This window comes from Drosophila subobscura, chromosome U (assembly GCF_008121235.1).
Source record: "Drosophila subobscura isolate 14011-0131.10 chromosome U, UCBerk_Dsub_1.0, whole genome shotgun sequence".
In the NCBI taxonomy this organism is placed as follows: domain Eukaryota; kingdom Metazoa; phylum Arthropoda; class Insecta; order Diptera; family Drosophilidae; genus Drosophila; species Drosophila subobscura.
Window position 1 is genome coordinate 17,216,780 of NC_048534.1, and position 25,637 is coordinate 17,242,416.

At 43.3% G+C, this 25,637-nt stretch overlaps 1 protein-coding gene across 3 annotated transcripts in view; it reads right to left on the reverse strand.

Annotated features, from left to right (window-relative positions):
• Window positions 1-21,184, reverse strand: part of LOC117902201 (putative neural-cadherin 2) — a 104,508-nt gene extending 83,324 nt beyond the window's left edge. For 2 of the 3 annotated variants that reach the window (XM_034813418.1, XM_034813414.1), the window contains exons 1-2: window positions 21,145-21,184; window positions 8,024-8,801 (exon numbers count right to left, since the gene is read on the reverse strand). In XM_034813418.1, coding sequence (XP_034669309.1) covers window positions 8,024-8,078 — 55 coding nt within the window. In that variant the 5' untranslated portion in view covers window positions 8,079-8,801; window positions 21,145-21,184. The remainder of the gene's footprint in view (window positions 1-8,023; window positions 8,802-21,144) is intronic. The other variant, XM_034813415.1, reaches the window with a different exon arrangement.
• Between the last annotated feature and the right edge of the window lie 4,453 nt (window positions 21,185-25,637).

Here is a 25,637-nt window from a genome sequence, read left to right on the forward strand (position 1 = left end):
AGGCTTTAAATTCGCATTTCATTTTTCATTTCTAATACATCAAATCATGCGCTTAATGAAGCATTTCGTGTCTTTTGTGTGTGTTTCCCCTCTAATTTATATCCCTATTAAAATTTGTGCATTTTCCACTACTAAAATTGAATCGTTTTTGGTCTCATGAACTATGCAAATATTCTTGATGCCTGCACTAGAAAAATTATGCGTAAAATGTAACATTTTTGGCATGTTACTAGAGCGGAAGGGCTGTCAGAATGGTGGATGTGCATGCTGCAGCTTCATGTCATATCAAAATAAATTAACAAAATATTTATGCTAATATTTTGATGGGCAAACATGGTAAGACCGTAAATATTCCAACGAAATTTGTGGCAGAGTTGCATCCAAATTATCTTTGTGGGTTATTATTAAAGGGAAAGTTACTTCAAGTGATTGTCAATTAGCCGGCAAAGCTCTAAAATATTTTGGATATTTTTTGTGGGACATTCATTGATTAATATGTCGCATAAGTGATGTGAAAAGTCCAAAATTAATTATGAAAATCAAATATCCAAACTCGGCAAACACATGGCAGAAAACAAGTAAATAAATAACTAATTACTTTGGAATTGAATGGCAGGCAATCGCATAATCATAATCTCTGCGAAACTCCGGCCAATAATTTAGTATTCATTTGCGACTAAACAACCTGTTGACCTCTGCTGCTGCTGCCAGGAATTCAATTATGCAGGGAAAATGAGAGCCTGGCCCCCGGGATGGCCAACCGCAAGTAAATTGTAAATGAAGAAGCAAAGGGAAACTCGGAACAGGGAGGGGAAACGGATAGGGCCACCGACTTGTGTCAAAGGAAGCCGCAGAGCTGCCAACAACTTTGCCATTCCTAATACGAAGCGCAGGAAACAGTTTGGTTTTCGGCCAAGGGGAGCGAGACAGGGAGGAGTGGGACGGCCTTTGCCGTTGAAGCTGAAAACAGTTTAACTTCAACTTTTTCCTAAACAAAGGCCCCGCCCGACAGAGAGAGGGAAACTTTTTATGCTGGGGCAAAAATTGCAGCAGCAACTTTACATGAAAATTAAATAAGTGCCGGCTTAAACAACTTCGGGGCATGTCACGGAGGAGCACCAAAGCAGTAGGAGGAAGTGGGATTGGGATCGGGATCGGGATCGGGATAGGGAGTGGAGGAGACACTCAATGAGAGGTAAGAAGCAACGCAAAAGCTTGAATAAGTAAGGCAGGAGACACCGAAGCTGAACAAAAGACTGGGGCAAACAATGGACAAGACAGCAAAGGAAGCCATCGTCCACTTCCGCCGCAAATGACAATCCAGAAAAGATGGCCAAAGATGCAGCAGGTGAAGGAACCTCACGGACTGTGGCGCCAGAGATTATCTAAATGTTCTGGCCGAAAGCAATAAAATCTTTCACTTTTCACTTTTCACTTTTGATTTAAGTTTTGACAGCTGCGACTTGTCACTTTTGATTTGGGCCAGCCATAAATATTTATATAATATCTACAGCCATCGGCAATTTTGATATCAAAGACAAATGTTGCCTTTGGCCAGTCGGTTAATTCGAATTTTCTATGCCTTCGCACGCGCCTCCACGCAGCTTGCCAACCCAGAGAAAGGGGAGGAAGATCTCAATCGTAAACTATTTCCAGAGGACTGACAAATTGGTGTCGCCTGCTTGGACATTTATCATCGTTTAAGGGCTGCTACATATACATTTCGGTCTGCGAGAACTGAAAAGCCAACGCCTTGTCACAATCAAAAACTCTTGCAATCATTACGGGGTTATTCCAGCAAATCTCCCTCTTCCTCCTTTGGTTAACGTCTAACCAACAACTTCATTTCCATTCGAAGGAGTCAGCAAGTTGGAGGGAACTTTTGCTTCCGGTTCGCCTCACAGCTGCAACTTTTGTGTGGCAGTTTGCTTTTGTCTTCGGCCTGCGTTCTCTTTTTTTTGTCATCTCTCCCGCTGTCTCTCAGTGATATTCTTGTTTCCTGCGCTTGCCTCTCCATTGGGGACTCCATCTGTGGTGGCATCTGCAAATTGTCGCATTAAAGTTTTTATCTGCACCTTGTTTGCCATTCGCCGTTGTTGCACTTTGCCAGCACTTCCCCGAGTCCATTTGTTTCAATTGAATTCCGCCGCAAATTATGCCTTTGTCGCGAATTTTGAATTTTCGAGACGGTGGCGTGTGCGCAAGCGAATTAATCTATCAACTGACAGCCAGCAGGGGTTGAGTGGAATGTGGCGGCAATCCCAATTGAATCTCTTTGTTGATTCGAGTGCATGGATGCCATTAAGAGTGTTGGTTTCGCTTTCATCAGAGTTGAACTTAGGGATAGTCTCTCTCCCAGGCACTGACTTTGAATCTCTTCAAATGCCTAACAAGTGTTTCTTGCTGGCTGCTTGATTGCGGGCAAGTCAACAGCCTCAAGATAAACTGCCAACTGCAAAAGGATTCCTCCGGCAAGCACAGGATATAAAGCACTTTAATTAACTTGCGGACGCGAGACACTCACAAAGTTTCAGCCGTCAACTTTGAACCGCAAGGTAGTTTATTTCGCAAGGATTGCGGTCGGGTCTGCTCCCAAGCCACATGCTTTGAGATCGAGGAATGCATTTGGCCGCTTACCGCATTATATGGCCAATAAGGATAGACAGGTATGTGGCACACACACACACACACACACACCAGGATGCTTCCCCCACACCACCACCATAGTTGCGTAATTAATTTCTTTGAAAATATTTTGGCACAGCCGAAAGTTCTGCGCCGCTTTGCGGTCCCTGCTTGTGCTCTGGTTGAGTTATGCACGTGGTTAATTTCCCAAAATTAAAACCAGTTTAATTAAGTTGCCTGGGTGTGTGTGTGTGTGTGTGTGTGGAAGAGGACAACATACTGCCCCTGAGGGCCAAAGGACAAATGCCATTGACAGTTTTCGGGTTTCGCAATGTCCTAGGAAAATATTGTTCTCTGTGCCGCTCCATAATGCCTGGACAAACAGTCGAATTGGGACTCGAGGCGGCTGGACTCTCGACCCAATCGAATATGGAAGCGACTTTGGCAAAGTCTTCTGACAAGGCGCTGACTTTGCCAAAGTATGCAAACAATTTTTACCAAAACAGAAACTTAAATAAAGCAAACAAATTGATGTGCCACCACCACCACCCCGCGGCTCATTTGTAGAGTGGGAGGAGCCGACCCAATCTAACAAGACTAAAAGATTTGCCAAAAAAATAAAGAGAGATGGGAGGGAGGGAAATGGGTCGTTCTTTTAGTATCTTTTCGCCCAGAGCAGAATTTATTGGCCCAGCATTCATTCATCAGCGGGACGGACTCATCAGACTGTAATAATTTGCTATCAGAGAGTGTCACGAACAGTGGGTGGATGTGGTGCCAAACTAAACGCCTCATGCTGGTGGGTGCTGCTCGGTGAGGTAGCTGGCTGGCTGCTTGGGTGTTGCCATGAGCGCAGCATTCAAAGCAAAATTGAATAAAGGCACGAACGACAATAAAGGAGGGACTGCAGGAGATGCCCAAAGCAAATATTCAAGCGTGGGAGGAAAGAAGAAGTAAAGAATTGGAGTCGGTGATACTCAGTAAAAGAATTTCGTATAATCAGCTGCACCCAAAACTTCAGTGCATCTTCTAGAATCCATTTATAATTTTATACAAAGAATAACCGAGGGTAGATCGTACATCATAGCCTTTGCTACCCTTTGCTGTAGCTAACCAAACAATGAAGAAAATGAGGAAGAGAGAGAGTTCGAAAGAAAGAGAGGAGAAGTCTGGGAGAGGATGTCGCTCTGGCAGTGTAATGTCAAGTGTGCGGAAGCATAAAACAAACTCCTAACGGGTTAGCAGACACCTCTTTTCTTTCACTCTCTTTTGCCTTTTAGTATTCCTCTTGCCTTACCCCTTCCCATGTGGATGTTTATGGGTGTGTGCGTGTATATTTGTCTATGTCAAGTGTCAACATTTACTTCGTGACAACACAAATTGTGGCTGCGGCCATTTTAACACCCGCAACAACTGCGTGTTCGAGTGTGTTGCATGTATCTAAGGCTGGGCTGTGTGTTTGTGCCCCCAAAAAAGCCACAAGTGTTGTCCCAGAGATCGGGTGTATCGTCTACACTTAAAAAAAAGAACTATTACAGATTGACAAGTCAATTTGGGTTGCTCCACATACCATTTTAGAACATTTTTAGTAATTTTACAAATTAACTTTTTTGATTCCTATTCGAATATTTTTTTTCGGTGTATGCAAAGTTGTTCCTAATACTTTCGTTGCCTTTCTGTTCGTGTGGCTGCATTCGTGTGTATCTGTGTCTGCATCTGTGTCTGCGGATACTTGAGATTTTTCATTTTAGATGCGGTCGCTAGCTTGCCACGCTTTTGGGCGCTGTCTCTCGCGCTCCGCTCTCTCGGCTGCTCTCTTTGTGCATTGCAAATGAAGCCACAATAATAAAAACCCCTCGACTCTCATATGTAGAGCGTGGGCTCTGGCGTGTGCTCTGGTGTATCTGTGTTTGTGTGCTAATAGTACATTTGTGCACACTGATGTCTCTGTGTGTGTGTGTGTCGTTGCTTTTGAGTGTGTGTTTTCTGGTTTGGCACAGACTGCAACAACCTACAAATTATAGTTTTAAGCTGGCTTTCCCTCTGCCTTTCCCCCTGGCTCTACACGAACAGTTGCTCTTTCTGCCCTTATCTCCACAGCGCTAACATTCTCAATGGTTTTGCTGGTTGGTTGGCTATCCCCCGTATGCCTGTCTGCATGTCTGTCTCTCTAAGTGTCATCTTCATCGCATCGTAATTTCTAATTTGTTTATTGTATTGCCACATGGCTGGGGCCACATTCTTGACTCCTTGAAGGGAGGGGCTGACATTTGTTAAATCTTAATTGAATTGTTGAGCTTTGAGTGGAATGTCTGACAGGCTAACACAACCATTTCAGAAATGTGAAAAATTTCCATAGCTCATATTAAATTCTTAAAATATTGTGGAAAACCAGTGCATACGCTGGTCAAAACAAAACCAATTCAATTGAATAACTTCTGTTATACAGCTGACAAAATTATAGAGGAGTAAGATGAGGCACAAATTACTGGGAATTTATGCTATACTGTATAAGACATACACGCTGGGGCATGCTTAGAGGACTTTGTCACTGGCTGCTATCTGTATAATATTCTCAATAATATGGACATATGCTTAAGGGAAGATGTTCGAAATGAGTATATGTTATTCTTGTATGGCTTGTCTTTTGTATAAGCACTTTTCCGCACATGTAAATGCTTAAAACCATAGAGTATACTATAGCCCTGAGCTTTTAAGTCCATACAACATTTAATTTCGATTACAGAAGTCTCCTACACCTCTACTATTTTCGAAAAGTTATAGTTAAATGCCATAAAGAACTTATACAACACCTAAACTATGGTTTATACTCTGTATAAGAAGAATAGGTATACAACAATTTGTGTTGGTTTAGTGTATTACTTAAACACGAATTCGTTCTTAAGAAATTCTTCTATTTTATAATAGTTTTTCGAATATACGAACCTCTTGCTCTGTCAGGCTTATATTATATTATGGGAAAGCCTTATATTCTACCGGTCCCTCTGTCGGCAAAGTCAAAGAAAGAAAGCTCTCAAATAAATTCTTGCACACTTTTATGGCTGAACAAACTTGTATGGCAAAAAGCTTTCAACTTTTACATGAAAGTCTTTCGTTAAAATGTGACTGGATGTGCAATAAAGTTTTGTGGAGAGTTTGCCATTTGGAATTGTTTAGAAATTGATTGGGTTCATAGAGCAAGGCTCCACTCCACAGGCAACTTTTTGTTGATAAAAAATACGTTGTCAAAAACAAGTTCAACGATTTGCCAGAAAAACTTTTCAAAAATAATTTCACAACTTAGCCACATGTCTGCACCACAAAGGCTTTCTTCTCTGCTTCCACACTTTGTTTTCTGTGCTCATCCCCAGAATCCTGCACAGATGTCCATTTCAATGACTTCGAGACACACAAACGAAGAGAGGCAGGAGGCAGGAGACCGGAGGGTGTTGCTTGTGCAATTTGCAGTCATTTTGTTTTGGCAATTGCCAGAAAAACCTTCATACATTATAAAGCAGTTTGGTCTGGCAGTTTGTGTGGAACTCAGTCAAAGTTTAATTGTTGAGGTTTCTGTTTGTGTCTGACATTTGTGTTTGTTTCCCCGCCCAGAACAGGAACTCTACTTTCATATATACATATACGAGCAGTTTTATGAGCCACTCATTAAGTAAGTATTTGGAGCTAAACTTTTAGGAATTCCATTTTTACGAACCCCCACTTCTAACCTCATTCTTTTGTGGTCAACCCTGAAGTATAGTCTCAAGTGCAGTTGAATTTTATATTGCGGTCGAGAAATCTAAGAGTTGGGAGTGTAATTATGCAATTTTTCGTTTAATGTGGGAGATTAACCTCCTTATTTTTGGCATAAAATGCAATTTTTTAGTGCAACTTAAGTCGCTGTGGCAGAGCCAGATGCATGTCTGCCACAAGCGTCGACGATTTACAAGAACTTATCGATGCCATCAATCACATAAGATACCTCTCTCCACGACCTACACTACCGAACTCCACCTCGGAGTCTGGGGTCTAGATAAATAACTTTATTAAGTGCCGAGCATGTGGTAGCAGTTCCATATCCCATGTCAAAGTGCACACAAGGATAATAATGGAGCTGCGATTGAAGGAGCATGCGGGCCACAAATTGAAATTGAACTTGAATCGAGTCGAAAACGTTTTATGTTCGATATTAATCAAAGCTGATTGCCTGCTAATATGCCAGAGCAATTTCATCAAATTGTGAGCGAAACTGTCAGTGGTTGTAGCTTCTTCTTTTATCTTGTATCTCTCCCTCCTCAGGGCTTTCCTCACATCAAATTAATGTTGGTAAAACTTGTGAAAGTTGCAAGTTTCAAATTAAAAAATTTGCTGGTTTCTAATAAACTTGAAACATACTCGTACACACACAAATTAACTAAACGCCCAGTGGATGCACGCGGCGAGATTGTTTCATAATTAAAAGCCTCAACGTGTTCTTGAGGCGGTATATCCCTGCGGGCTACCGCTCTCCAACTGCTTTAACTTCCTCGAGTCGAGGAGAGTCAACAGGAGTCACGCAGAGCCTTGGACTCTCTGAAGAAAAAGTAGGTGAAAGTACTATTTAAACCAGCCTTGCAAGGAAAACAGCGCAAGGCACACGATAAAAAAAACTCTTTTGGCCGAGCTAAACATGAACAGCGGAAGGGAAAAGTAAGAGGAAAAAAGAAAGAAAAATATGAGAGCGGCAACTTTTAACCCTTTATTTGGAGGGTCTGCTATCTCTGGGTGTTCCCTTTTTTTCCAGCATTGTGCCCCTTTTCGGCGGGTATTTTGTATACCCTTTCCAAAGGGTTACTGGGAATTTGTGCTTTTCTGACATACTTCAATTAATTACAACCTGTCATTGGATCTGTCGTCTGACTATAGAACTTAGTTTTCAATGGGAAAAATAATGAAGAGGTGGCTGAAATTAATTTAGTAATTCATTGAATATGTTTAGATATGTCTTTAGCCTGAAAGCGTATAAAAGGCTTCGTATCGCAAAGCAATGCTCTTTTTCATGGTAATCACAATATGACGCACTTTGGGAAAGGCTAAAGAAAAAAGTGTTTCTGTGGAATGGCTTAGGTTTCTGGTCCCTTCTTCATTCTTAAATAACCTTTCACACCGACAGCTGTGGTTAGAGCATGCCAAATGCGCTGCATCCCCACTGAGAGCCCTCTTCTTGTCTTTTTCTTCTCCCAGCCCATTCAAGATGCGTTGAAAGTTTGAAATTAGCATTCAGTTATTCGCATTGCCCTACTCTTCGCCAGTCTCTCATGCGGAGCACTGCTGTTTACTGGGGCTTGGAGCCTGAACTTATCCAAGGACTGGTCAAGTTTTCGTTTCCATCAAGCATAAAATAACACGGACTGTCACTTACCAATTAACAAAAGTTTCCAAATATGCATTTGAATGTCGAATGCTGCTGAGTCCATTCAAATTAGAAGCAGACAATTCTTGAAGGCCTCGCCACTCTCCAGCGTGCCTTCTCCGGCTATATCTCTCCTCTTGCTATAGTCTAACCCTTTCCTTTTTGAAGGTTTCTTCCGCTTTGCACTGAAATCTTCCGCTTCTGGAAGGTTCTCTTATTCTTGGGCAACTTGTCGATGGATTCGCTCAGCAGTTGAGAATTGTTGTCGCCTCGACAGCGTGGGCAGGGGCAGCATCTTGTCGAAAACTTTTTGATTTTAATTGTTGCATTCGGTTCAAGTTTTTCCTCTCTCTCTCTCTCTCTTCGTATGTTTTCCCTGTTTTTTGGCTGTGGGGAATGAGAGGCAATTAAACTTTCAGTTCGCTGGCCCCGACTCGGCAATCGTGCAGTAAATGACTGACCCCGTTAGGATTGGTCCTTGCTGCGTCCTTTGTCGCTCGCTTTTGTTGGCTATCGTTTCTGTCTGTCTCTCTCTCTCTCTCTATTACTCTATCGCTTGCTCTTTCTCTTATTTTGCCTTGTTGCAATTTCGTGCAATTTTCTGTGGCAATTTTTAGTCTCTCCTCCTTCGCTTCCGTCACCGTCTCCGTCGCTGTTTCTGTTTCTTCTTCCTTGTCTTTAAGTTATCTTTTATTTCCTTTATTTTTGAGGGATGATTCTTAACTGGATTTGGCAATTATTGCGATTTTGTATTTCCCATTGAATGGAGCTTAAATTGTTGGCTGTCCTGCAAAAGAGTAAGAGAAAGTGCAAACAGATTAGATTAGCTTCGAAGAAAAAAATACACAAGCGACAGCAGACAGTAGACGGTTAAAAGGGGAAGGACCTCTGTAGTCTGTGGGTTTAAACTTTAAAGCTATGAAATATATTTGATAAAAAACAGGCTTATATTTCGCATTTTTAATTAACCAGAAACATTATTTGTTGCAACATAACCTTGGAGTTCTTTTACGGCTTTACACCTGTTCCATTGATTAACTATAATCATTCCAGACAAAGGCTATGGCCGGTGACTCTTTTTGTCGATTCCAAACATCACACAAATTATGGCCATCATAAATATTGAACAGAAGAAAATAATGAATATAAAAACGCCAATGGATAGTGCACCAGAGCGACAAGCTGATATATTAAGTGCGATTAAAAATGCAATAAGTGCAGCAACAACAAAAAAAACACACACAAATTGAATAATTGTTGCCATATTCAGGCACCCAGACAGTCAGAAAGACAGTCAGTCGGTGGCGGGGCCGAGTGTGTTGCATATTTTTTTAATATTTAATATAATACGCACATATTCATGGGCCAAACAGCCAAAAGAGCAAACGAGTCAAACAGCAGTCGGGCATAATTAATAAATGCAATAAAGTTGGCAAATTTGCCCGCAGCAAACTGAAGTCATTGAGAGCCCAGAAAAAATGCCCGTGGGGGGGAGTGTGTGTCATTAATTGATGCGGCTGTTATTCTATGAATAAAAATGTGGGTAATGTTGTGCAGCAATTACGGAATATCTTTTGAAGGAGTCATTTACATGTCACATATTCAATTTGCAAATATTTGTTTCACATTTAAGGGAAATCATTGCAGTCCAATCCGCTGGGAATGTTTCACTTATTCCGCCACTCCAAAAGCTTTCTATCCAAAGATCAAATCCACTACTCAAATATTGTTATTAGGTCAGGATTACACACTTCCAATGTATGCTACAAAGCTCTCTGCCAACTTTAAGGCGACACCGCAGCTGCTCTTATTGAAATTACTCTTTAATGGTGGCATATCAAAGTAGGGGAGCAGAACGATGGGGCGCAGATAATGTGGTGGGGGCGGGAATGGCAGAGCTTTGTAGAAACTTTGTCACAGACATTGCCATAGTCACAGTCATAGCCGGCTCGGCTCGGGGTCCGTCTAGTCTCTCGCGTAGTCTCTCGTCTCTCGTCCCCGACTCGCGGCCTGTCTCTTTTGTGCCATGAATTACTTTTCTTGACGTTTTGTTTTCTAACAACCGCACAAGACAATAATGCTTCCACGATGAGTACGAGCACGAGTACAAGTACATGTGTGTGCGTGTGTGTGTGTGTGTGTGTTGTGTGTGCGTCGCATGTCACTCGGCTGCTATTTAATTTATGAAGTAGAGCGCGTAAAAATTGTGCATTGTGGCATTGTGGACCTGCAGCCGGGTCTCGTCTCTCTCGTACAATGAGTGCGAATGTGCGAGCAGGGGATTGGGCAAAGCCATGGACTTATCCTGCACTCTATGCATGGGGTAGAACCCCTCCCCTTTTTTTTTGTGTGTGTGTGTTTTTTTGCACAACAAAAGACAGTTTAGAGATTGAGGAGGGGCGGGGGCCGACATTATCATTATGTTTGGTCTGAGCCGGAATGGATGCAAATGTAGCCAGTGATTATCCCCAAGTGTCTTTGACTGTCACTTAAAATGGATTTCGTTTTGGCTTCGTTTTTGCTGTGGCTGTGCCTGACTTTGGTTGATATTCATAATCCACAAATCGGACAACGACTTGATCTTGTCTCAGGCAAATTCCAACCAGCGCGCACGCAGACCATTTATCACAATACTTTTCCCATCTTTGGCAAACTTTCCTCTCCATCTCTAACCCACACGCAGTGACTATCTGGGCAAAAGTTTCATCGAACTGCGAGCAATTTAACACCATTTTGTGCAGCATCAGTGGCTGGTGAGGAAAAAGTTAATCTTTCACTATAAATCACAAGTTATTAATGCCCAACGTGTTCGTGGTGTAGTGCTCCATTTCCCAGCATCTGCTTCTGCTGCTGCATCATCATCATCATCGTCGCCATTAGCATACCCATCGACATCTCATTGGCGTGTCATCGTCACGGTCTCTATTAAGTCAAGTAATTAGTTTCCAAAAAGGAGAAGTCTCAGTTGCGGAAACTTGGAAATGCAGATTTAAGTAGCCTCGAAAACTTGTTGCTAGGAGTGAAGATATGGCCAAAGTGCAAATCAATGCCAAAATGCTGTCATTGAGAAACTTGCACTTCATTCGGACAATTGACACGACCACTGACACGTGTAATCCTTGGCACGCGCATTTAACATTCCATCTTTATTTTTGTACAAGAAAAAAAACCGACTAGACGTTCGAGAAAAACTAAGACTCATGCTTGTCTCTGAGCAAGACATGGAGGGCATTGTCATTGTCATTGCCCAGCCAGGCAAAATTCCAGCGTCACGTCACGTCAACGAAACGAGACCTAAACCAAAAATCCAGCACCCCAAATATGGGTTACCAGATTAAAGAGAAGGAGATTCAGATTCAGCTGAGGGTCGAGACAGACTCGAGGAACACGGGGACAAAGCATGAGTTATGACTTGATATGACGACTACGTACGTATATGTTCAGCAATTTCTCTCCATGATTCTTTATGATTGTTGCCGTCTGGGACATGGGTCTGGCTAGAGTGCCGGTCTGCTGCCAGAGAGTAATGCAATAGTCGCTGTCAGTTCAACACATGGCAAACACTTTTTTTACGAGCGTTACCAATGCTAAGCTGATGCAACATTTCAAAGCGCTTCTTGCACTGATGGATTATTTGTGGGATTTTACGACAAATTAAGATTGAAATTTGAATTGAAGAAAGGTTAGAAGGATAAGTTTTCTAACACTTAACAATGTGATTTGATATCGCATTAATTATATCAATGGATACATCGGCATTCAACCATCAGAAAATGTCAGAAATCCGCCGTCAGTCGTCATGGCCGAACCCACTTTTTATTTGGAGCTCTGCTGGCAGACAGCTGCTGTTGATTCTTTGTGGCATGTGCTTAATCCAATTTCCAATGCAATTGTCGCTACTGAGATATGACCGGATCGAGTGGGCGGACCGGCAAGGACTCCCTGCAACCGAAAACTATGTTTCACAATTGCATGGCAGGGCGAGTGTTCAGGGGGGCAGAGGGAGAATCGGAAGCGGAAGAGCATGCGACTCCATTGTGGTTTGACAGTGTCATGGCAAAGTTTTTATGTTTTTGTAGCTCTCCCAACTACCATCTCCCATCCCCCAACGCCACGCCCCATACACTATTTTCGAATACGAATGCTAACAGGCATGATGGACAGACAATGATGGCCAGGGCCACACACTGTTTCGTGTTCAGTGTTCGGTGCGACGACAACACTGCGCTCTCGCCGTTCACTGCGGTTGTCTCTGTAATTGTCGAAAAATGGGATGTCCCGACAGAACACACTCACACACGAACGAGCACAAGTCAGAGGTACAATTATGGCCGTAGAGCGGAAATACACGGCAAGCCCCAACAGATAACCCAGCATCGCTTACCGGCAGACAGGTGAGGAGGCACTGATTAGAAATTGCTGGAGGGGCTATACCGCCTGAATTCTGTTTCGCCACAATTAAAGCAAATCTTCGTTCCAACTGGCGATACAAAGAGCGCGAGAAATGTTCATAAATTGTTCAGCAAAACATTTTGGATTCCATTGGTGCTGGTTGCTGGGCTTTCGGCTCCGATGGCGCCACTTGTTTGGCGGTTTGGAGTGGGTCGTGGTGTGGGGTGGGGTTAGGTTTAGGGTCTGGCAATGTCCGTGGGAGATTCCGGGGCCAGCAAATTGAAAGCTCAATCATGTTGCAGCAGCTGTTCGTGCGAGTGGTGGTCCTGCCCTGCCCCCCCGAAAATGCTGAAATGCTGAAATGCGTGTTCTCTCGATGGTTGAGTTGGCTGCGGACGTCGATGGCTGAACACCTCGCCATGGCCTTCCAACAGAATCCAAACTACCGTCACACTCCTAACTCACACATGGGAAAATTATGTAAATGGCATTAATCCTTATGGCACACAATAGTTAAACGGATCGGCGCTTTATTGTCACGTCCCTAGACACCGCACCACAACAGCAGTAGCAACAACAACAGAAGTCCAAGAGTCCAACTGGACCCAAAAGCAGAGACTTTTTATGCCCCACGTGCTGGTGGATTGCGTGTGCTTCAGCTCTCTCCTATTTTCTTACTAATGCTCATGCCCAAAATGACAGCCAACTTTTTCCTTGTTAATTGCGAAATCACTTGGCGAAACCGAATTGGTTGGAGTGTGCCTTCCTTCTCTCTTTCCTCTGCACATTACATAATCAATTACGTGATCAACGTTGGAGCCTCCCTCTTTGATTTGATTTATGTACTCGTGTGCTTAAGAGTTCCAACAGATATCTTGAGTTATGAAAAAGTAAATTAGGGAAGTTGCAGATACATAGATAAAGAGACTCCTCCTGGGACGTAGCTCAAGGTACACAAGGGGAAGGTGAATTTCCATGAGAGACAATTAAAGACAGTCAAACCGGTGCACCGGTTTTGTGGGTGCAAAAATTAAAGCCACACCTTACATATCAGTAGAGGGAAATTTCCGGGGATTTTCCACTCAATTCTCCACACAATCGAACCACATTTGTCATGCCCGTGTCATACCCCTTGCATTTATTGTTAATTGTATTGCATTATTTTGCACTTGGCTCATAATATATCACATTGATTGCATGTTGACTCAAGTAATGACATCTGAATCGAGTGGCAGTGCAACGAGAAGTGGGACGCACGTTTTAAATGGTGGTTATTAAAAATTAAGTGCTTCGAGAGGAGCAGGAACAATTGTGGGTAAGAGTCCTGATTGTTATTGAAATGGTTGCAATTCCATGACCAACAGCAATCGCGTATTAAGGGTCAAATGAAAGCCGCAGTAATCCCTAAGGAAAGGAAAGGAGAGGAAAAAACAGCGAAACGATTACCTGGAAGGGAGAGGGCGAGGGACAGGGACAGGGAGAGTGCAAAAGTGGATCCCAACAGCTGGTAGTGTTAATGTTTGACCATTTTTGCCAAGTGCTTTTCCTGGCACAGCCCAGCCCTTACATTTGGCACTTGCCTCACTTCATTGGGTTCCTCTCTGCACGATTAATTTGTCCCTCACTCATTTGAATAATACAACTAATGTGGCTGGAACATGACCTCGTCCGCTAAGCCCCCTGACATGCGCATAATTAGCTGAAGCACTTTCAGCGCCCCAGGAACCCACTCCCCATCCCTTTCGCCGAGCCACTTGCCGTATCCATATCATTAACCTGCAGGCCGCATAAATTCATGATGTATCCGAAAAGGAAAGAAAAAAGCGAGGGAAACCGAGAACGGAAGTGGGGAAAATCACAGTTTGGTTTTATGTACACGCATTAATGGGTAGACAGGAGTTCGCACTGTGCGTGGGCGGTCCTGGTTCCCCATGGATGAGTGCTTCTGGTGTGTGCCGTGTACTTCTTTTGGTTTATTAATTCGCCAGCAACATGCAATCGACTTGTATGCCAGGCTCCATGTTGATATTAACCGCCGGAAGGAAGCAACCAAAGCCCCTAAGCAACGATCGCAATTTTGGGCCATGCGCTAACCAGATGATGTCCTTCAATGGTTTTCAGAATTTAAGCTCAAATTTAATACGAATTACTAAGAGAAAGAAGTGTTTCCTGTGTGCATTTAAATTATGCATTCAATCTAGGAGCAGCACTTGCCTCTGCATTCATTTCTATGGCAACAACCTGCCAGGTCTGATTCCCTCTTAGGGGGGCTCCCTTTGACAAACAACACTTATTCCTTTCAAGTCGTTGCCAAAGGGAGATCTTTAAATATTTAAAGAGCAACTCAATCAGTGCTTAAGAGGCACAAGAGCGAGAAATTAAACATGCAGCTCGTTCATTTTTGGGTCACTCAATTAAACGAGTGCACCTTGAAGTGCACTCCAGAAGGTAAATGCTGAAGCTCCCAGCATGGGTACCGTTGCCATTTCTAGTGCTCCTTCCTGCCTTCCCTTCAATTCGATGGCTGTTCAATGCTCCTTCTTGTCGACTACTTGTCGTTGGCAATGTGGATGTGGCTGTGGATGGGGAATGTCTTTGTTGGTGGACTGGTCAAGTTGCCTTTTGATTAAAAGGACATTGGGAAATAAAGTAGAGCAAAGTATGTGCCCAACCTACGCCAACGATAAAGCAGGAGAGAAGCCAAACGGACAGAGAGAAATGGCAAGGAATTCCCACACCCAGCAGAGACCCACTCGGGAGGTATGTAATTGTTAAGTGCTCATTAGAAATGCTCTAGACGAGACGTTCAACAGAAGCGGCACCTGAAAGCTGGGCAATAGACGGGGACGATGGTTCGCATAGAAGGTAAGCTCAAGTGCATTTTCAATTAAGAGGAGCAAAATATTTTGGCTGCAGTTTCGGGGCCAAGCCAATAAACTGTTGAATTTACGGCTGGTCCTAATAGCTTTTCGCTCATTTCGCCATGGCTCAACACTCGCCATGGAAAACCTCATTTGATATTCGGATGGAACACATTTCGAAGGTAAAGTTTCATAATAGATTCACTTGGGTGCTGGCATTGATATTGAATACCGATTTTTTCTGCATTCTAGATGCTTTTCCATTGTTTCGTTGGCATGAAGTTTTGTGCTAATTGGAAGTCTGTTGCCTTAACAATGACCGAAATTGCCCACAGGAAGAATTCAGAAAATGGTAACCGAATATTTCATACAATTCCACAGGAGCCAACATCTTTATTCCGTATCCACCTGGTTGCTATTCATCAAAATAATTCCCATTAAATCACTCCTGTTTCGGCATTGCATTTATCAAATTTATAATTTTAGGAGCAAACGGGAAACAGATTCGGTTTGACTTAAGGAACTCTTTAAATGTCTGCCATAGCTTTTGGACATAAATGGGAATGGAATGCTTACGAAAATCATCAAATAATTTTCATATCGAAACAGTTAACAGCTCGAGACCTTTCTTGTTGTAAAGTACCCTCCGAATCCTTGTTGCCTGGCAGCTTTCTGGCTCTGTGAGAATTCAAGCTGTTGCCACTCTGAAGCTTACGTTTAAGAACAAATTGAATTGCTATTAGGCACTCTGGGGCAACAATTTAGCAGCAACTGCCAGCAGAACCACACATATAGAGAGAGTGTGTGACAGAGAGGCAGAGAGAGAGAGGTCTGATGTGTGGAAACCGCATTAGGGAATCTTTCAGTAACTGTTTCCTTCCTCATGGCCCTATGCCTGATGCCCAGCCGCCTGCTGCTTTCTCCTGTTTGCATTCACAGTTGGATGCAGCTGCTTTTCTGGAACTTTTGCCACTCGAGTACATTTTGTTTTTGCAGCCGATTAACAGTAAAAAAAAAGAGAGAGAGAGGACAACACTCTGACTAAAAACTAAGACGTTGCAAAATGTTGTGGGCGTACGGAATATTCGAGGAGTGCTACAGACAACAGAGAGCAGCCTAAGGGAGAGCTGGGATGCGTTTCAGAAGTAAAGAGTGCAAGTTTTACATCTAAAAAAAAAAGATTCTTTGACTGAGGAATTTTGGAATTCATTTTGGAAGCACTTCTAACGGTCTAAAGTACTTCTCGGACTTCCCTCGTATGTGTATGGAATTTGTACACAAAAAAAAAGAAACAACGGGACGACCTCTACATACTCCCCCATGCAAAGCTTTTCCACAGTATTATCCAACTTGAGAAATGCACCAGCAGGATGCATATTGACTTTTGCGTGTTGGCCAGATTGTGTTGTCCCAGGCTCTTGTTCTGCCTCCCCCCCTTCGCCCACCCGCTTGTTGTGTCTATAACATTTGATTTTTACAACCACTTGGCATTGTGTCGAGTCTCATGGGAGGTCGTCGTCGTCGTCGTCGGAAGAGATTACAATGAGCATCAGCATAATGTGTTGTCGGAGTCTGTGTGTTTTTCGAAATTGAATTGATTTTTGCCTATGCAATATTCCTGGTTATACCGCATTAAGTTTCCCCTTTGGCACCCAGCAACATTTTGCAGTTGTTAACCCACTTTGCGTACCAGTTGGCTGCCAGAAACTTAACAACAGGAAGCAGCTGATAGCAGAGACTAACGTACGGACGCTACCCATACGCTACCACGTTATCAAAATGCCAACAAAAACTATTTTGAGTTACAGCGGAAGGTGCAGCAGGTTCAAAGCACTCTCAGAGAGACAGAGAGAGGGTGCTCCGGGGGGCTGTTATGGATACGTACATACGGTTATGTGGATGAATCGAGGGCCTGGCAAAAACTTGCAACTTATGCCTGCACTTTGCACACTTTTCATTATAAATATTATGCCGGTTCGAGTGTGTGCGGATGGGTGTGTGGGGCGTAGGATGCGCTAACGCAAAAATGGTTGAAAGAAACGTACAACAGCTGTGGCAGGACGAAAGCTTTAGTACCCTTTCAAAGAAGATGGAAAATAGTGGAATTTTTTGGGTGAAAAGATAACACTTTGAGCAGTCTTTCTGCATGGTTTTTTCACGATAAATGTTCATTTATTATCCAAGAGCTGGTCGAATATTATGGAAGCCGATCCCTTGTATATTATTGTACGGCTTGACAAACTATTCAGGAAAACATTCAAAAGAAACAAACTCTAATTTTGCCTTTCAGTTTCTTATTGGTGAAGAAAAAGTCATTCCTTTAAAGTCAAAAATGTTTTGCCAAGGGTATGCACGCGTACATAAATATAAAAGCAAAAAGTCATCGCAGCCCTTTGATATTTTCAGAGCTCGTGGCGGCAGGAAATTGTGCGGTGAAATATAGCAAACAGCCAGCCGAAAATAATCAACATAACAAGAAGATGGTTCTACAGGGAGAGACAGAGATATGAGCACAGAAACTAAAACTGTCTATAATTTATACAAATTTGCCAAAATAACTGCAGAAGGAAAGCGCGAAATACTCGAACTATAAGGGTTGAGAGGAAAGACAGAGTATGACAAGACTTTAAATGAATCATCTACTCGATCTCTGTGCTTCGTAGATCACTTTACCTCTCCCTTCATATTCATTCAAATTGTATTCAACCACACCTGCAGGGTACCCACAGGTACGACACAAATTTCGAGAGACAAGAAAGTCAAGGAGCGTCTTCCCACCAAGTGATAGGCGTCTGACGGCAGAGCTTAAGGTATTTTTCCAGCTTGTGCACTTGAGTACGAGAGTGTGTCAGATATAAGTTTATGAAACAAACAAAAAGATAACTTTTTGGTAGCGAAATTATGGCCATGTTGCCGTGAAAGTGCGAGTAATTTTCTGCGGCTGACAAGCTACGCTTAAATGAGAACAGTGTTTCTTTGTGTATACTTTACAAATATTTAAGGAATTATTCATATTGATGCACAAAAATCTCTCAAATTAGCTAAATATTTGCCATCGAAAAGAGAGCAGTGCTGAGACGAGGAGAAACTTGTGCATTGCTTGGGGGCTGGGGGGGTGGTTTGCTACAAAGTTTAGCATATTCCACTCACAGACACACCCTGATGGCAAAAAGTATGCTCATATAGGTTTGTTCCGACAGGGAAGTGAAGCAAAGCATTCAAAAAGTTGCCAAGTCCGACGTGCAGTGTTACATAAATTGAAATAGTTGCGTCGACAAGTCTCAAAATGCAATGCGGAAACTTCCCAGAGTTGACAATTTTTTGTCTTATTTTTTTATATATTTTTCTTTAGTTTTAATTAAACTAAACTTACATGCGAAAAGTTATTGTTATACACGAGAAACTGCTGCCTCTCTCTCTCTGGGCAGAAGAGTAAGCAAAAGTCATTTAAAAGTTTCGTATGCTTGGTCAGCCATGACTTAACATGCATATCTCATATGTACTACATACATAAATACATACATACATATGTACATACATATATGTATGTAAGCGAGCCTCAACCCTTTTTCTTAAAGAAAAACGAATATACGAAAAACTTTTTCCGATATTTCAAATGCAATGTGTAAAGAAAAGGGAAAATTGAGATGAGCTGAGCAGAGAAGACAATAACTTTGGGAAAATCCAATTACTAGGATTCAATGTATTTGTGTGCCTTTATTTTACTCCTCTTTTTATACCCGGTACTCGAAGAGTAAATAGGGTATATTGTATTTGTGCACAAAGTGAATGTATGTAACGCACAGAAGGAAACGTCTCCGACCCCATAAAGTATATATATTCTTGATCAGCATCAATAGCCGAGTCGATTGAGCCATGTCTGTCTGTCCGTCTGTCCGTCTGTCCGTCCGTCCGTCTGTCCGTCTTGTTTGTCGGCTAGTTCTCAGAGACTATAAGAGCTAGAGCCACCAAATTTTGGCACCAGACTGCTGTATGCTCACACTGAAACCAGTGTATTTCAAAAATGAGCCCCGCCCCCTTCCGCCCTCGCAAAAGGGCGAAAACCTCCCAAATCTACAATTTTGAAGATAACAGAAAACTAAAAACGCCATTCCGTAGGGAATGACCATATCTATCAGATCACCAAATTGGGATCCGATTGGATCATTATTATAGCCACAATGAAGAAATTAATTTTCAGTGGCCAAACCCACCCTGTCCCGCAGCTTATAGCAAAACACTGGCCGTCTGCCGCTGGCTCTGCCTCTGCCGCTGGCTCTGCCTCTGCCGCTGGCTCTGCCTCTGCCGTGAGTCTGCAGTGTGTGTCTATAGGGGAGGGTGGCGAGCTAAAGGAGCGTGTTGGCGTGAGCAGTGTTGTTGATGTAGATGACAGATGAAGAAAAAATGTAAAATTTGACAAATAACCGATACAGTGCAGATGTAGTACTGAGTGCCGGGTATAAAAGTTGTGACGCGTAAGAAGCGTCTCACACGTCCCTTCTCGTTTTGGTTGGGTTTTGCTGCTGCTGCAGCCTGCATATTAAATTAGCCAGTAAATTGAGTATGCTCTGCAGACCTCTCTGACCCCTTTGGAAGTTTTTTGGGTTTGAAATCAAGTTTCCTTTATCACTGTGGGTCACTGGGGGTCACAGGTCGAGCATGTCTCTCTCGCTCTACCTTTGCTGTCCCATTCCATTTCCCATAAACTAATAAACAAGTTAACAATGCAGATGGAGATCGAGTTGGAGTTGGAGATGTGGAGATGGCACGACGGCAGCACTGGTTGTGGATTGCATACACATTGGGTCTACGCAATGCTTTACGTGTGCGTGCTTCGGGGCTGAAACTTTTCCTGTGTCGTGTGTCGTTTGTCGCTCTTCCTGTGGCTGTTGCAGGATAATTTCATTTGTCAATATGAAAGCGCAAAAGTGATTTACTTAAGTGTAAACTCATTTTCCACTCAACAACAGAACAATAAGAGAAACGACAGACAATTCATGGCACTATGTTGCTGCCTCAAGTGTCACAATACAGCAGCAGCAGCAGGAACATCTACAACAATGTCACTGCGCTTTTCACCTTAACAACATAATGGCAATCAACTGATGGAAATGACACAGCCACAGTTTCCAGGAGGTGTTGGATTGGGACTGGGACTAGGACTTGGAATTGAAATTGGCTTGAACGGATGCGAAGGCGAAGGCAAAGGCGCAGGCGGCAGTGGCAGTGTCTGCCATTATTCATTTAAACCTGGGGATTGAGCAAAAAGTGTTGCATCGCCCGCTCGCCCTCCCCCCAACAATCGACAAATAAGCCCAAGGCACTTCTCTGTTCTTTTTCTTTTGCTGCTTACTCGTTTCCTTTGCCTTGGTTTCCCAATGCTCCTTCTGCAATTGAGACATTCTGCACGGACACACAGACAGACAGACAGGACGCTGGAGCGGTTGCGGCTTTCGATTTGTTTGCGATTTAGAAATACAAATTGTGTGCCAGTGAAAGGTTGATTTTCCGCCCCTCTCTCTCTCTATCTCGTTCTAGGAAATTTTTAAGTAAACCCCAAATTGGTTTCTACATATAGACAAATGCAGCAGGCACACAGGAATGTGTGCGGAGTGCTCCTATATGTAGATTGTGTCTTTATTTTTTATTAAATTGCCCAGATTTGCGCTGAGATAACAGCGCTGTAAGGCCGTAGCAATTGCTCAAGGTATTTATGGGTGCTCAATGTGAATTGCAGGCCATTTTTCCTGTATGGCAAAATGCTTGGAATACATTTTCATAAATAAATTAAGAGAGTACTTGGCATTTAGATTGCCTAAATGAGGTTTGTTTAAGGCCTCTTATGGTATAATCGGACACAAGATGAAATTTGCTTACCATTCGAGGGAATGTTTCCAAATGTTGGTCTATTTTTGAACTGAAAAGAAAAGGAAATGGAAAGTTTTGTATTAATTGAATGAAATGCAAAGGCAATCGTTGCTGAATGATTAATGAAGAATCTCTTTGGTTTTTCTACGATTTGTAACCCATCAACACATTCGATTTCCGTACTCAATATTGATGTTAAAGTCTCTTATTTATTTCCAGCTAAAACAATGCCGAAACCTCCCAACTATTGCTTCCGGGTGCAGATAGCTTTTATTCTGCACAAGAAAAGTTGGTAATCCATCAATTTTTGCCATGGTTTCCGGCACAGCAACTGAAAAACAAATCCATATTTTTCTAATCCCATATGCATCCCATTCCGTTCGACAGCTTCCTTTTTTAAAGTCGCCCAAGCCAACCCTCAGCATTCATCTAATGAAATTCCGGCAAATGTTTCCTTGAAATCTTAAATTTTAATGTCCAAACACATTTACTCGTCGTAGCTGTTGTCCTTGTTGTTGTTGTTGATGTTATTACTATTGTTGCTGCTGCTGCTGCTGTTTTTGTTGCTGGCAGTTACAACATGATTGCCAGACATTGTTGTTGTTGTTGCTGCTGCCGTTGGTGCTCTACCATTTCAGATTACGGCCCGAGTTTTAGTTGGCACACAGGGCCCACGTACCATTCCCAGGCCTCGGCTGCTGCTGCTGCTAGCCTGACACATGCCTACAAGCTTATTTATAATAAAAAATCATACATGAGCGCACAGACAATGAGACAATAGACCAGAATGCTAGGCATCGTACAGGAAGGGGGTCCGGAAAAAAACAAAAAAAAAAGAAGAAGGGAAATGGTTTGGGGAGAAATGAAAGGCGGCCGTACGTTCTGACTGCTTTTCCTGGCTGCTAGGGAATTTCCACTGCACAGAGCCAGAGACGTCATTAACTGTGTGTTCGTAGTGTGTGTGTGTGTGTGTGAAGTTATATAACACACAGACACAGCCACATGCACACCTCATCTAACCATTCATTGACATCATTTGGAATGGTAGATAACATTCAGCCAAGTGCACACTGAGAGAAAGGGGGAGTGGTAGTGGCAGCAAAGGAAGCGCGAGAGAGAGAGTGAGAAGGATGTTGCTCCAAGGGATGCTGGGTGTTGGATAGGATCCACCTTTACCCCGGCACAGACTAACAATGTAATGAAATTTTCGAAATATCCATGATGATTTGCGGCTGCCATGATTGCCGGCCAGAAGATGCCATCTCTCCTTTCTCTTCTCCTCTTTTTGCCACCACAATCTCTCTCTCTACTTTCACACTGCTGTATATGTATCGTGGTTTCACACACATCCTGGTCTTTGACTGCTGGTCTCTGTATAATGTATGTAGGCCAGGGCTCTATCGCACTCTTGACTTGGCCTTTGGTTTCCTGCCAATGTCAAGTGACTGGAGTCACACTTTGCCTTTTGGCCGCTCGTTTGGCTGCTGCTGCTGCTGCTGCTGTGTGTGCGGAGAGTCCTTTGAGCACAGCAGCAGCCTAGAAACGTGTGCGAGTCCTTTGAGGCGGCATCCCTGTGTGGGCGTCCTTTGAGGCAGCAGCAGCAGCAGCAACACAGTGTGGGAATTCTTTAAGTAGGCTACTCCTAGAGCCATGTGCGTGCCTCTTGCGTATGTGCCACTACATTAAGCTTTCATTATGATGATACAGAATTTAAAATTATAAATGGACGACTGTCTCCTGCTGATATATTCGCTCAGAATGGGAAATTGCCTGCTGCCTGACATTAAATTTGATGCTTCTTAGATGCTCCTTTCAGTGGCTTTAATCCCTGGGTAGGAGTCGCTTCAACCCGGAAACCACTGGATTATTGATTCGCACTCACTCTCCTTCTATGATGATGACATTCATGGACTCCGCCACTGCCGCCGCATTCTGTGATAGTTTTGTATCCCAATCGGACTTGATGACTTGGGGCCACACCAGATAGTGGAGGGATAAATGCTCTCCAGGGAGCGCTGCCACACTATTCTCATCATGAAATCTGAAACGTGTTTTTAATGGCATTTTCATTTTCATTTGCTTTTTTCGTTGTGCATTTTCAATATTTACTCCACCATTCCATGGCGGGAAAATGGGGAAACGGGCGATGCAACGGGCTGGCGGGCTGTGGGGCAATGGGCGTAAATTCAAACTGGCAGCACAATAATTGTATTATTTATGGTGATGACGATGACGATGGCGAACAAGAATCCCAACGAGTCCCACTGCTAAAAAGTTGTAACGGTATTATTTGCGAACATTTCTGTGGGAAGCATAACGAATATGCGGAGTGCGGCACGGGCTGCGCCTCGCATCGCTTACACACACGAGCATGAATCTGCTGAGAGTCTGAGAGTTTTGTCGCATGCAAACATACATTTTTGTATGCCATGCAAAATAACGTAATAACATTAAATATGCAAATGCCTTTTGTCAGCCATTGCATTTACACATGACAAACACAGTGGCAGGCGCACACACACACACACACACACACACACAAATTCTCTTCCCCTATTTGTATTCATTCATATACTCATACTCGTACTCTCATTCGCATACGCAAGAGATTGAGTGAATGCGAATAAATGGGGAAAAAAGGGGAACCACCGCCACCATCGCTGCGCTGCTGTCGACTTCATCACACATTTTGCAATTTGCATAAAGTGAAAATGATGCACATTTCTGTTTTCCTACGTCAATTTGCCTTTTATTGATTTTCTTTGATTTCCCGCACTCAGCCAGATCACAGACAAGACGCACATCGTCACAGTCACGGCCTCCGTACCATGTCCTGCAAAAGTCTCCGGCAGAGTCTCAGTCTTTGGGACAGCCTCGGCCTTGGTTTCTCAGTTCTCAATCTTAGCCCCAGACCCTGTTCCTGTCCCGGCAACGCTCTCAGCTCCTCAGCCTGATCCCAGCCCCCTTTTCTACATGTGTTTTGAATGACGTTGAGTGCTGCTATGCAAACATTTTCTAACGAACACTTAGTGCAAATAGATTCGACGGACGAGTGCAAGTTTTCCATTTCCATTTGCTGTCGTTGCTCTCGGAACCGCTTTCTTCCCTCCCTCCGAACTCCCCTTCATCCGCCCAACTACTGATTTTCATTCCTTCTTAGTTTTCTTGGCCATTTTTTATTGCTTGCCAATTACTTCTTATTTTATGCGGCAGCTGCCTTTCCTGCACAGCACACAGTTCAGTTCAATTTCATTAAAATTTCAAGCAATTGCATTTCAGTTGACACAAATGCAATTGTCTGGGTTCTTTTTTGTCATTTACATGCGGGCTGTGGAAGACCATCAATTTCTATGGCTTCTACTCGTATGCAATGTGTGGATTTAGCTGTTTTGGAATTGTTCCTCAAGCCTGCAGCATTTTGAGACTGCCTCAAGTCTCATTGGAGCGGCTCTGGGGAAGTCCCCTCTCGCTCTTTGGATTACTTTCGATCCCCAGCGTAACAATAATTGATTAATCTCAGAGTTTATCCACTCACATGACATAATAGCTAGTCCAGCTCTTGGTTGCAATTAAAAAATGTCAATCTTTCCCATTCAGTGCACACAAACTGCATGGAAGTTTGTCAGAAGTCAGTCATTTCCGCTGCTTGCCAGAGCAAAACTTGTTACCCTCCCCCCACAAGCCAGCTGCTCGAGAGGCAACATCAATTGCTGTCCTCCCTCTGCCACTCACATCTTCCCCCCGACTGGCTGGCTGACTGGCAGACTGGCTGACTGGCAGCTACAACGCACACGAGTATTGGTCAATAAAGTGCGCTCAAAATATTTGCCACAACTTGTGCACTTTACCTATCATCCAAGTTGAACTTACTTTGCCCCGCACCACACCACTCCGCCTTGCACTCTGCACCATCTGGGAATGCATTTTCCCTTTGCCGATTTGCCAACTGTTGGTTGCTTGTTGTTAATTATACCCGGTACTCGAAGAGTAAATAGGGTATATTGTATTTGTGCACATAACGGTTGTATGTAACGCACAGAAGGAAACGTTTCCGACCCCATAAAGTATATATATTCTTGATCAGCATCAATAGCCGAGTCTGTCTGTCTGTCTGTCTGTCTGTCCGTCTGTCCGTCTGTCCGTCTGTCCGTCTGTCCGTCTGTCCGTCCTGATGAGCGCCTAGTACTCAGAGACTATAAGAGCTAGAGCCACCAAATTTTGCATCCAGACTTCTGTATGCTCACACTGTTACAAGTGTATTTCAAAAATGAGCCACGCCCCCTTCCGCCTCCGCAAAAGGGCGAAAACCTCCCAAATCTACAATTTTGAAGATAACAGAAAACTAAAAACGCCATTCCGTAGGGAATGACCATATCTATCAGATCACCAAATTGGGATACGATTGGATCATTATTATAGCCACAATGAAGAAATTAATTTGCAGTAGCCAAACCCACCCCGTCCCGCAGCATTCACACTCTGCTTCGCGCTGTTTATGGCCT